Source organism: Rissa tridactyla, chromosome 7, assembly GCF_028500815.1.
Source record: "Rissa tridactyla isolate bRisTri1 chromosome 7, bRisTri1.patW.cur.20221130, whole genome shotgun sequence".
Classification (NCBI taxonomy): Eukaryota; Metazoa; Chordata; class Aves; order Charadriiformes; family Laridae; genus Rissa; species Rissa tridactyla.
Window position 1 is genome coordinate 462,050 of NC_071472.1, and position 13,559 is coordinate 475,608.

General features: G+C 41.5%; 1 protein-coding gene across 8 annotated transcripts in view; it reads right to left on the reverse strand.

Moving 5' to 3' along the window:
- Positions 1 to 7,159: 7,159 nt before the first annotated feature.
- The window catches only part of PKP4 (plakophilin 4), an 85,136-nt gene continuing 78,736 nt past the window's right edge, over positions 7,160 to 13,559 (reverse strand). For all 8 annotated transcript variants that reach the window (XM_054209430.1, XM_054209425.1, XM_054209424.1 and 5 more), the window contains 6 exons: positions 12,624 to 12,819; positions 10,932 to 11,016; positions 10,713 to 10,830; positions 9,542 to 9,673; positions 8,740 to 8,813; positions 7,160 to 8,162 (listed from right to left, as the gene is read on the reverse strand). In XM_054209430.1, coding sequence (XP_054065405.1) covers positions 7,914 to 8,162; positions 8,740 to 8,813; positions 9,542 to 9,673; positions 10,713 to 10,830; positions 10,932 to 11,016; positions 12,624 to 12,819 — 854 coding nt within the window. In that variant the 3' untranslated portion in view covers positions 7,160 to 7,913. The remainder of the gene's footprint in view (positions 8,163 to 8,739; positions 8,814 to 9,541; positions 9,674 to 10,712; positions 10,831 to 10,931; positions 11,017 to 12,623; positions 12,820 to 13,559) is intronic.

A 13,559-nucleotide genomic window follows, 5' to 3' on the forward strand; every position in this document is an offset into this window, starting at 1 on the left:
GATTTGTCTGTACTGCGTTGGCAAGGAAACAAAAAGTATTTCATACTCTCATAAACGTAACTGTACAGATAAACTGCCACTAGGTGGTGGTCAGGAAGCAGAGGATTTTAGCACTGGTAGGACCAACAGAGCTGGCAAGCTGGAATGAGCTTTCTCAACCCACAGGCTTTGTAAACTACAAAACTGACACCCCTGTGCGTCACCAGGGTAGTGTCATGCTAGTTGAAGAGAAATCGTCTTAGTACGTTTGTCCCCATAGCAGGATAGCAGCTATAGTGCTATAGGGAGTTTGTCCCTATAGCCCTATAATTTCCAACCAGTTTGTCGCTGTAGCATTATAGCAGGATGGTCCTACCTGCACACCACCACCTGCACCATTGGAGCAAACAGGCTTTATGGTCTTGCTTGTTAACTGCCGCCACGTCTAGCACGTTATTTGAAAACTACTTAGATTAGGGAAGACAATCACTGAGGCAAAAAAAAGTGCAAGGCGGCTACATCTGCAAAAAATACATGGAGACACCTAGCGAGCGTCTTCAGAGTGACTGGCTTTTTTGTGCAATGTGTTAAGTCAGTAGACTCTGTTGAAGACTATATACTTAGGTTTCAAGTGTGGTTTCAAATAATTTCAACCTTGTTCAAACAAATGGACTTGGAAATTTACTTGTGTTATATGGGAAAAGTTTAAAAAAACAGCCGAGAGTGGGCTTGCTTAGTCTTTTACAAGCTTCATTGTCACAATTTGTAATGGTAGCCAGTTGAACAGGATGGATGTTGCGGAGAGTTACAGTCACATGAAAGGAGCAGGGTTATAACAGAATTTCCTTTGTAGCCCTTGGTATGTCAGGCATGAGCAGGGATAACATACCTACAAAATTTAAAAGATTTTTTCTTTTTTATTTATTTCCAATGTTTGAATGTTTAATAATGTTTCAAGGTGTTCAAGGCCAGGTTGGACGGGGCTTGAAGCAACCTGGGCTGGTGGGAGGTGTCCCTGTCCAGGGCAGGGGGGGACCGGGTGGGCTTTAGGGTCTCTTCCAACCCAAACCAACCTATGAGTATCGGCAAGCTAGACAAATTCAAAGCAAATGCCTTTTTGACAATTGATGAATGGCCTTATGCCTGTTTCATTGTATGGGTTTATAACCCTGTGCAGTATTTGAAATTAGATAAATCCTCTTCTAAAACATCATGGTGGGTGAGTGACAGCTTTAAGGAGGATGTGGATCTATAGGAGTGCTGGAGAATTTACAGCCAAACTGAAGGAATGTATATTTTGCTCTCTTATTAAGCAGTCATATACAAGGATTGACTTTTGGGCAGAGGGGAGATTGTCAATAGTAGTAATTCAGCATTTCATGTGATAATGGTGATCTCAGTTTCCTGTGTGTCTCTGGCCATTCTGGGGATGCACTGGCAGATTCTGGCTTTACTTAACTATTTGAATAATTTTAGGACATAGTTAAATGAACTGTGCTACAATGGAGTGACTTGATTATAAGACTTTTGTAATGAGCTAGAGGTCTTTTGTATTTAGTCCTAATGGAGATCAATCTCTTCTCATAGTGTGTGCTTACTTTGTGCCGATGGACAGGTAGATAGTTGATTTCATGCTCCTCCTAGTCAAGAAAAATGAACCCACATATTACTTTACGAACTAGCTGGAAATTACCCCATTAAATACCCCGCTGCTTGTGTTATTCTTTTACGCATAATTCATATAAAGTAGAACAGACTACAAGGTGATATTTAGTATAAAAAACGGTATGCATAAAGATACTTACTAATATTTAGGGTGCCCTGAAGCAGTGAGGAGATGCAGTGCCTGAGATGATTGGCCTGCCCTAGGACTCAGGCTGGACAACTTCATGGCTAAGGTCAGCGAACCCTCACAAGCTGACCCAGCCCTTTGCGTCAGTGGAAATGCTACTGCTGTAGTCTCCCAAAGGGAATACCTGCTTTGCTTCTTACAGCACTATCAATCTCTATAAGCACGAAAAAAAAAAAGTTGAACTTTGTTTCTTCCTGTGGCAGGATAGTGCACTTTGCACAAGCTGCCTGCAGGCAGTTGAACCAGACGGCTCTTGTGACCTTCCTTGTTATTAGCTGCTGCACACCCATTAAATTCTTTTATAACCACTTTTATTCCCTAGACTAACCACAGAGGCAAGAACTTTCTATTTTTGCAATGTAATAGCATAGCTCGCCAGTGAACACTGCCTTACTGTGTACTTTTCCTGGCCTGTGTTCAAAAGGGGTGTGATCAACACCTGCAATTTCATCTCTCCATGTTAACTGGTCCGCCCTCGCTCTGTGGTAGCGCTCCCCATATCTTTAAAGAAAGCGTAGGAGTTGAATCAACTTTTCATGCAGTTTGAGCAGAAAGAAATGCTTTGAACATATAAAGAGGACCAAAACCTTAATATTATGTATGAATGCCCATGTTTAGCAATGGAATGGGCAGTTAACAATGACGGTAACCGGGCCTAGTGGGAGGTGTCCCTGCCCATGGCAGGGGGGTTAGAACTAGATGATCTTTAAGGTCCCTTCCAACCTGAACCATTCTATGATTCTATGGTATCTCGGAAGAAGCTGTTGCATTGTCTTTTTAAAACTCCATAAAGTACTCCTGTTCAGATACTTTTTCTTGTCCTCACATCCCCCTCTAAAGCTTGCCTACAGATGTGATTAATTCCTCAATTTTCTTTTTCAATTTTACCTTTTTTTTTAAGCTCACTAGGTTCCACTGACAAGAGAAACTGTTGTCTGAATAACAATTCCTTGCATAAGCCAACATGTCACTGAAGATTCAACGTGCAGATTCATAGTATTCTCATTGGCAAAGTATTTTAGCACAGATCATCATCATCATCATTCTTTGAATTACTAAATCCTTTTGCTATGGGGAAAGAGCCTGTTTTAAAATACTTACAGCAACAGACTTTACTCATTTAAATAGAAATAGGGATAAAAAATGTTTATCTTTTTGTGCATGATATTACTTTTTAATTGTTTTCTAACATCTGTATGAAGTTTTGTATTAAATGCCTGTTGTAGTCTGAGGACATATATGTCCTATCAAGGATATACAGAAGTTGCCTTGAAATTTTTGAGTGTAAGCACATCTAGAATAACAAGAGGCTCAATCAACAACTTGAGTATTTACCCAGCTTCTTGGGTAGATTTTGCAGCCTCCACTGAATTCCACATTATTGAAGATACACATTTAACAAAAACTGAAGTAGACCTAAGCTTTAGTTCCCAAACCATGCCACCTGGGCCTTTGAGGTTATTGAATTCGTATTAAGTGTTTTAACAAAGCGTATTGTCATGACAGTGTTTCCAGTTACACATATGAAGAGACAGACTGACAAGCAATACAAGGTACCAACACGTAACTGTAACCCATTTTCCGGCTCCTTCCCGTAGTGTAAGACACACATACAACTATCCAACGTAACTGCGTTATCAGTCTGTTGTTTTTAAATTGCCCTTGTATTCTGTGAGCCCCTCTGGCCAGACGATTACTTTCCTGAGTGAAAGTTGAAACCTACTAATGTCTTTAGAAAAATGAAATCAGTGGAAATTCAGGGTTTGTCTGAACTGAATGTTGTTGTTCGATATGCCTTTTCCTTCTCTCCTCAACTGTAATTATTCTCCTGTGTGGAATATACAAGTACTTCCCCCATTTTGCAGTTCTTCACTGAGCTCTGTCAAGTCTTGACCTTTGTGAAGAAACAAGTCAGCTCTTCCTCCTGCGTGTTCCTCGGTGGTGGGCAGTCGCACGTGTAGGTGACACAGTGGAGCGGAGCAGAGTGCCGAAGCAGTAACAGGTGGTGAAGGCTGCATCACAGTAAGTCTTTTGACTTGCTCTCATTAGAACAGTGTTTTGTTTCTCAGGCACAGATCCTCAGTCTTGCACATTAGGTTTCTGAGTCCAGCTTACTTTCCAGTGTTTATACTTCAGGTATTTTCATCTTTTTGCTTTTGAAGGATAACTAGTATAAATGAGGCCCAATTTTGTCCAACAACAAGAAACGTAGACAAATTCTAAATGGGTTGTGCTAGGTTGGAGGATGTGTCATACAGGAACTTCTTTCATAGCTTTTCTTTCTTTACTTCATTTATTTAAATACAGTTTTGTGTGAACTTGGTTCAGCAGAGCCTGCTGTTCTCTATCTAGAGGGGTATCTGGATATATAGTCCATCGTCTACGTGATGTACATTTGTATGTGTAGGATGGATGGTATATTATTCTGAATATACCTTTCCTAACCTTCATTTTAACAGCAAAACAATTGATATTAGAACTTGTTATCAACAGCACACGAGGCTTATTTTCTAACATAAACTCTATTGCAGAATCTGCCTTTAAGCAGAGGCTGTAGTGCAGAAGTAGCAAGTCACTTTAAAGCAGGAGGCACCTCACTCTTACATGAGACTGATCGGTATCAGTCAATGCTTTTTATAGAATAAGTAATGCATTCTAGTTGAGTTTGCTGATACAGTACACGTTTCTTATTTCTTATGTCCATTATTTTTTTAGAAAGTGATGCATCTGTATGGAACTCTGCATTTGGTCTCAGTCCAGATGTGAGTCATTGCATGGGAAATGCGAGCAATTCAGTCTGCTCTAAGCCTTGGAAGAATGAAAAAATATACTTTTCCAGTTATTTTTGTTTTTTTTTTTTTTTTTTTTCCTCTTTTCACCAGAAAGTTATACAGAGAATGTAACTGTTCCATAAGAGGGGGTAAAATGAAATTATGCTAAAATCTCACAAAGCATTAAGTTACTTTTTGAGTAAACTTATTAAACATGCAGAACTTAGACAAATGTAATGGATCCTTTCCCTTCAAACACCCTCCTTGACAACATGCAAGGCTAAGGGAAAAATAAAGTATGATTGGTTTTCTATATTTCAGCTCTTGATCTGTAGGTAGTTTACTTTCTAAAGACTTAAAGATCTGGCTTCTTTCATTGGAAAAATGCATGCTATTGCTTTTTGCCTACCATATATGCTCTAGCTGCTGAAATAGCTGATAGAGAGACTCTGAGCTGTAGCGCTGTGGGTGGTTTGTTTCTTTGTCTTGGCACTCCCTATTTTACAATGCTGCCATAAATGAAATTGTGCTCATGGCAGATTGAAATTGAAGTACACAAGTCTCCATGTTTTCTTCTCAAAATTGAGAACACAGGCTTTGGACAGCTAACGTTTACTCGGAGAAATAATCTATTCCAGATATTCTACTGAAACCTGTACCTTGTTTGTGGAGACACAAACACCGTCCCACAAGGACTTGAGGAGGGGCTCGATGAAGCCAACTGCCAGTGCAGTAGTTGAGTAGTTGGTACATGCTCTACGTTTGTGTGATACTACTTCAGTTTTATTTATCTGTTGGGGTTTTTTTGTTTGTTTTTATCAATACGGTTTCAGAATAGATGGTTGGTGTGGAAAGCTCTATAGCTGATGGTGGATTTGATTGTCCTACACCAGGTTCACAAAACCCAATCAGAACTTTTTTCTGGGGTTAATCTAAAATTCCTCTAGAATATTCCGGTTACACATTTCAGGCGTACCTGATTAGGTTTTATGAAAATAGCACATCTAGGATGATTACACTAGCACGACTAATTATGATGTAATTATCAACTCTACTGTTAATTAAAATGCCATAAAGAAAGCTAAGTAAATGTTAAAAAAAAAATTTGATAGCCTGAAAAACCTAATAAGAGCAAAAAGAAAACTCCGTATTTTTTGAAAATACATGCGTTTTAAACTGATGAATGCCCTGTGAGTGGTACGCATCTAAATATGAAATATTTAGAATCTCAAATAAGGTAATGATATCTCTGGATAAAGGAACTTACAAAATACCACTTTGATGCTCATTGTGAGCAAACGAAGAACCTTGCTGCCGATTTCTGGCGTCCTTTGCAGACTGTGACTTCTCCCACCGATGCCACGTGCTTGGAGAGCTGGTTTTGATCTTGAAGGAATTGCCTCAGATGAGAAGCAAAAGTCATTCCATCACACAGTTGCTTCCTTGAAATGACTACTTCCCTCTTTTTTGGAGAGCTACTAGCAGAGTCACAGAAGCAATAACAGACTGTGCCCCTTTCAAGCCTATTATTTTGTTATCAGAAGCCAATTGAACCCTTCCCGGAATACCGGTAAGTGTATTTGGCTCAGAGCTCACCACCGTCAGTAGGTGACAGGCACCTCAGGGACTCCATGTTCTTCTGCGTACCAAAGCCTGCTCGGGACTCTGAAGGTAGCTAGAACAATGAGGAAAGATCAGTGGCAAAATTATTGTTAAAAGAAACTTAAAGTCAAGCAAACGGAAACTATTTTCTATCTTAAAAGGAAAAACAACACCTTCTAGGAAAGAGAAGGCGCCACCCACCGATTGCGGGCGCCCAGCAGACGCTGTGCTGCAGCCAGCGGGAGCCGCAGGGCTGCGGACCAGAGCTATCAGAACTCACCGCTTTCACTGCCCCGTTCACCCCTTCGTTTCTTTTCCCTTTTACAGTCAGGGGGCTGAAGTAGCCCAACCAATTAAGGAAAGTGAATTTGCCGTATAATCTAGACTTGGAGCAGTTCTGCTTACCTGTTCTCATTGCACTGACGCAGTCGGGATACTTGGAAACACTGAAAACAAAAGAAAAGTGCAACGATGGGGAACAATAATTACGATTACAGACAGTATAAAGTTAACAGACTCTACGGCATGACCAAACTGTGGGACTTATAGTTACTTAAAATAATCAAAGATTTCTATTGTAAATAAAACCAAGCAGAATGTAATCAAAATGGAGACTATAATGTCTATGAAAGCAAGATAATCTTAATTTTTTTGGGGAGAGCAAGGCACAGAGTAGAGGAGTGATGGGAAGAAAACAGGACAGAGTTCTGAAGTATGTTGGACTGCCCATATCACAAGTAAAAATACTAGTCTAAGGAGTAACAGGAGGAAAGTGTATAATTTCACACTTTGGTCTGCCAGCCTGACAAATTCAGAATGTATGCACTGAAGAAAGCTGGGAAAATGGCCCAAATATATTTAAACCTCCTTAAAAACATGCTATTAGGTTTCATATTCATGGCATTTGTTTCGAATATCACACACAGAAAATAAAAAACAATGAACAGGGAACAGCTTTCCATGGATGAGACTTCCATATTTATTGTTATTCCATGTGCATAGAAAATGGCAGTGAAGTTTCTTATGAAATAGGCAGGGAATGGGAGAGGTGGAGATATACTGGACTGGACTTTGTGCTTCAAAATTACACTAGTCGTTTTTAAAAGTAGCCTTTTTTTTTTCCCTTTTAAAATTGATAACATTTTCTTGGAATTTTTTTTGTGCACGATGTTTCAAATTCCTTTTAAAATGACACACTGCGTTACAAATGGATGGCACTTTAAACCAATGTGGCATTTCCATATTTACACCAACGAAAGAAATTTACATGACGGAATAGCATACAATCTTGACATTTAGTAATAGCAATAAAACAAGGGCATCCATTTTATTTTTTCTGTACAAACTATCAGAACAAGACTTTTATTCACATAAAAAAAAAAAATCAGCTTTAATTTGCTCTGACCTACACGCTTTCCAAATTCATTTTACTCAATTCTCAAACCTTTCATCACATCGCCCACACCCTCACCAGACTACAGGAGCTACAAGTAACTATACCTAACATCTAAACAGAGCAAAAAACCATCCCTTCCAGTTTTAATTCCTGACAATTCCTTACTCAAAAAAAAAAAAAAAAAAAACCCCAAAATCTTCCTTGTTCCTTCTTTCATTTCACTTTCACGTTTCATAACCAAAACAGCAAACGAGGCCATTCCATTTCTTCCCAAGCAAGGTGAGAAGTACACTGTTGTTATTCCTCTTTGATGCTACACCCAGGAGTCGGGTGAACCCGGGTACTGTTCTGCTCTATAAGAAGATCGTCTGGTGGAATAAAAGTCTACATAATTTGTGGTTGATTTCAGTCCATATTGTGTTGTGTAATCTGAAGTAGCAGGAAAGTGAACTCGGTCGTCAAAATACGGGTCTTCATAGCTATGTGGGGACTGCAGGTACAATCTGTATGCGTCATAGTTTTTTCTGTTGGTGTCTTCTTGACTGTAGTACAGTTGCTGATGCTGTTGACAAAATGATAGAAAAATAAGCTTTCAAAATAGAATTAGCAGAGATAATACTTGTTTCTCAAACTTACACCCATTATACAGAACCTTTCCCTACAGGGCGTAGCTCTACCAATGATCATAGTAACATTTCGTTTCAAACCTCCATGAAATATTTTAAAATTTTTAAATTAAACTAAATGCAAAAACCTCTATGCCTGCCCCCGCGTCTCCTTCTGCATTCACTGGGAAGCTAGTAACTCCAAAAGTAGTGCTTTTAGAGCACAAGTAGAAAGTATGAAACCTGACCACACCTACCAAAAAAAAAAAGTCAGGTCAGAAAAGTGGTCTCAGATCCCACCACAAGAAGAACACGCTAAAATATGCGACTATAGAAAGCAAGCCCAAAGGTGACAGAAGTACACAAGCAACTGTCAGTTCAAGGCCACTACAGCCAGTAAGTGACTACGCTGGAGCCCCGCTCTACAGAAAAGCACGCTGATGGTGCGAAGTACGCCCAGGCCGCCTCAGGTTCCATTAAACGCCGTCTATGTTGAGTTATCCATGTCATTTCAAAACAAAATTGTGGAGTCACCTGTAGTCGTCTATTTTGTTCTCTTGCTGGTGAGGAATAGGAACTGATGTAAATTGGTGACGGTTTGCTGGAACCTGTGAGGAAACAGTTTACGACATAAACTTCAGTCTTTATTCTTTGATCTATGTTTATTTGCTTCTGTTTTACCTAGAAGAAATCATATAGCACCCAAACAAGTCTGCAGATTTTAGCAGCTACTAATAATATAATATAACACAATAAAGGCAAGTTTTGTCCCTCAGCAGTAGTTAAATTGAAACAAAAAGGCTTTTTTGTGTTGTGTTGTTTGTTTTACAGATGAATAACCTTTAAAACAAGGAATTTCCTTCTCTTCAGTCACCGCCACCTCTATTGTTTTGCAACTTGTGTCAAATAGTAAGAAGGAAAAGGGAGATCAGGGAAAAGATGAAATCTTGGTATAATTTAATAATATCATATTATTATATTATTATAATATACAACCACATGTTATTATTTATAACATAATATAATACGTAATGTGCATAATAAAACAATTTTGTGTAATATGATTTTAAATAAAAATTCCAAACACCTCTCACCTCCCAATACATAAACAGATCTTCTCTTATTCTGGTAATGTGTGCAATTTTGAAGAAAATAGCAGAGACGGATGAAAAACTGCTCTGTTCCACATGCAATGAATATAATGAATAAAAATGGAAAACAACATTAAGTAGCAACAAAGCTGCTGATGCAACCGGCCATATCAGGATTGTATAAACTCCGCATATAAGGAATATTTACGTATTCCAGTTGAAAGTCCATCTAACTGATAACTTACCAGTATATATGTCTTTATGTGTAATGACATCGCCTTGGTTATTATAATACTGCATAGAAGGTTGCGTTCGATCATATTCAGAGCGGGGTTCTCTAATTCCTAACAAAGCCGGTGATGAGGACGTGCTGCCAACTGAAGAAACAGGAGAGATTGTCAGTCAGCCTTTCCCGCCCCGACCTCCTCTTTGTCCTCTCCCCTTCCTCCTCGAGGATCAACACAAGGGAGACGTGGGTCATGGACGGAACTGGTACGTACAGGCTTCTTCCTGCATGAAGAACCCCAGCGACAAAAGCTTTCACCGACGTACCACGGGATGACAATGCGAGACTTTAGTGGTTGGGCACTGCCCTATAGCGCCTACAACTGAAACAAGGGACCAGACCCACTTCTGTTTGCACATGACGTGATTTGTTTGCCTTTAGATGGTGATACTGCTGCTAATGTTTATGGGTTTATGACATTATACTTAAATAGAACGTTGTAGGGCACGGGACAAAGGACTCAGCCCTGCGTGTTGTGCTGTGGTGGCTGAGAGGAACTCTGGGCACGAAGGACAGGCCTGCTTTCCCTTCTCCCGACACAGCAGGTACACTTCTCGTAGGAAACCAAACCCCTGCTCGAGTCCCTGTTTTTCAAGTCAACCATGTCATGAAGGAATGCGTGAGCACCGTTACCTTCATGTAAAGAAATAATTAAACAAGAGTATTGTAGGAACTGGTCTCTTATTTTAGCAGTCATGGTAGATCGATATTTCTTGGTATTAACAGAGGTCTATTCACATAAAAAAGAAGAGTAAATTGGAAAAATAAAATGCTAAATGAAGACAACATACAAGGCTTCAGGTAGCTTTTGTATCAGCCTCCTCATGAAGATCTAAATCCTGGCACTGAAGGTGTTAAAGGAACAACAGCGAGAAACAAATGAGTCCAAAAAGTAAGATTTTTGTATTTGTCTTGCTCATCCTAATGGGACATTACATCATTGGGAATGAAAACAGGTTCCCTGCTATCGGTCTGCTGCTTTCTCTCAAGTGCCCCCGTTCTGTGAGGCTACAGCTACAACAGCAAGTCACACCGAGTTTTAGATAGAATTGGTAGCAAGCTGAGAAGCTGAGTTAAAAAACTGGGATGGCAGGTACCCCTTCAGTAAATCTCTACATTTCTTGACTGACCTGACTGTATGACAGGTGACATCTGTTGATTTGTTGTTGATAAAGAAGGATGTGACTTGAATCTCTCTCTCTCTAGTGTTGATACCGGGGTAATAAAGTGGCTTTGATTCCATCCATCCTGTGGCAAAAAGAAAAAAAACCATCAAAATAAATTGGTTTTCATTAAATTAGGAGTTTTTGTAGAACCGCTTTCCAGTGTAGGCCTATTTTGTAATTTACCTTTTTGTAAATGCTACGGAGATCTCGGTATTGCCATAACGTATTGAGTACCTGGGCAGCTGCCTTGACAACTTTCAGTGACGACCTAAGGCAGTAAAGAATATTACATTATTAGAAAACCACTTAATCCCACTTAAAAAGAACAACATTCCAGAGCTCCACAGTAGCCTAAACCTTGACGCTGTGGAGCATGCCAGGTCCCCTCTCCAGGTGCCAGTAACCCATTCCTGCGCTGCGCCAGCGCGACAGAGCTGGGCCAGCAGCCGCGGCAAAGGGCCGGGGCAGAGCCCCATTCAGGCCCACAGCCATTTCCGTCGGCAGCCGAGGCTTTTTCTCCTCAGGTCACCCAGCTGAGGGATGGGGACAGAAGGGCTGAAATAGCTACTGTAATTTTCTGCAAGAATTAAAAATCATAAAAAGGAACATTCTTTTTAATGCATACCTGCGATACCCTGGTTTATGCAAGTCCCGCTGACACAGTTCGCAGCCGCTGTGTCGCTAAGGAGCAGCGCTGCTGACAAAACCATGGGCTCCATGTGCCTGCACCACTGCGGAGCTGTTGCACGTTCCTGCTCCTCGGTGCCCAGCTGCCCAGTTCTGAGCAGTTTTGTACCACTGAGCACAACACCTGGGCAAGCCCAGCCCTGAGCTGGGCTAACAAAGCCCTGGCACAAGGGCTGGCACAGCCAGGCCCCAGTAAGTCCACAGAGAGCCGGGGCTCTCCGTCACCTGTTGCTTTGCAGCTCTGCTCCAGAAGATCCCACTGGCTGGGAAAACTGCTCGGTGGGGCAAGTTTCCCCTACAACCCACCGAACAGCCACGCTAGGTACCATTAACAGCTATTGCGATACATCCTGACAAAGGTGCCAACATATTCCAACTTTGAAAAGCTCTAAATATTCTATTAATCGTGTAGGTGTTTAAGAGAGGACAATTTTTTTTTAATAACATTTACAGAATCACAGAATGGTTTGGGTGGGAAGGGACCTTAGAGATCATCTAATTCCACCTGCTGCCCTGGGCAGGGACACCTCCCACCAGCCCAGGCTGCTCCAAGCCCCGTCCAACCTGGCCTTGAACCCCTCCAGGGATGGGGCAGCCACAGCTTCTCTGGGCAACCTGGGCCAGGGGCTCACCGCCCTCACAGCCAACAATTTCTGCCTCACATCTCATCTCAGTCTCCCCTCTTGCAGTGTAAAACCCTTCCCCCTCGTCCCATGGCTCCCCTCCCTGCTCCAGAGTCCCTCCCCAGCTTTCCTGGAGCCCCTTGAGGGCCTGGAAGGGGCTGGAAGGTCTCCCCGGAGCCTTCTCTTCTCCAGGCTGAACCCCCCCAGCTCTCTCAGCCTGTCCCCACAGCAGAGGGGCTCCAGCCCTCCCAGAGTCTCTGGAGCCCGCCGCTGGACCTGTTCCAACAGGTCCATGTCCTGCATTTAACCTGTGTAGGCCCCATCAATGCGATTACTGCATGTACCTGTAAAAGCCTCCAAAAGCTGTAGACAGAGAACAGGTAGAACGCGCTGGTACCGACTGCCCCCTCCTTTCCTTCCCAGCACCATTCAGACTCTGTTACCTGCTCAGATCAGGACCGCAAAAGCAGATCCCTGTTTTACTCAAAAAACCATTTCCCACATCCTTAAGCATTTTAAATGGAATAGAGAAACAGTTTAGGCGTGAACTGTGTTGCCTACTTGCCTGTCACCTCTTCCTTTCGTTATGTTCACCAGCTTTTCTATTCCTCCAGTATCAGCGAGGGCTTTGGCGTTTTCCATGTTCTTACTGGTGACCTCGTGCAGGGCACAGCAGATCGCTGCCACCGTCTCATCAGAGAGGATGCTTGGACCGTTGCCTCCTGGCAGGCGATTAACCAGGTCTCGCATAGCATATTTACCTATAAAAACCCATCAACAGGACCCAGTGAAAAAAATACATTTTGGGAGTTAAGATTTGAAATTATAGAATTCATCACAAAACTGCATCTGAAAGCAATAAGATACACAGGATCAAACCCACGGAAACCTTCCAAGAATTCACATTTTACACAGAGTCAAGAGGGACTAGAGATCAGGTTTTGAATTATTTTTGTTCCTTTTAGCTTAAAAGCTGTGAGAAGTTGCATTTTTGCATTATAACAGGAACGTCTGTAAACAGGAATTATTTGGGGAAAGCAGAATCATTCCAGGAAAAGTGTTACGCTATTTATTGGGATGGAAGGAGTGCTGCACATTCCTAGGCTTCATTTACGGGAAGGCTAAAGAAACCCTTACAGCAACTGGAATTTTTTTTTCTTTCAGACACTCTGTTCACCGTATTCGTTACTGACAAGAGATCAGATCTCACTCCTTCCGATTTCAGTTACGGATGCGTGGGAATCATCACACTGCAGACAAGGGAAATGAACTGAAGCCAAGGTATTGGCTGTGCTGTTAATTGAATGATAAATTGACTTTGTTGAAGACGTGTGTTTATACATCAGTGCCTAACGAATAAACTTTACACAAAGCCATTAACTATCTATTTGCGTAACGTGCCCGAGGGGAAAAAAAAAATCCAAACAGAAATTCTGCAAACTAAAGGAACAACTTCTCCAACACGCTGGGGAACGCCCCAGCAGCGCTGCGTGCAGCGGTA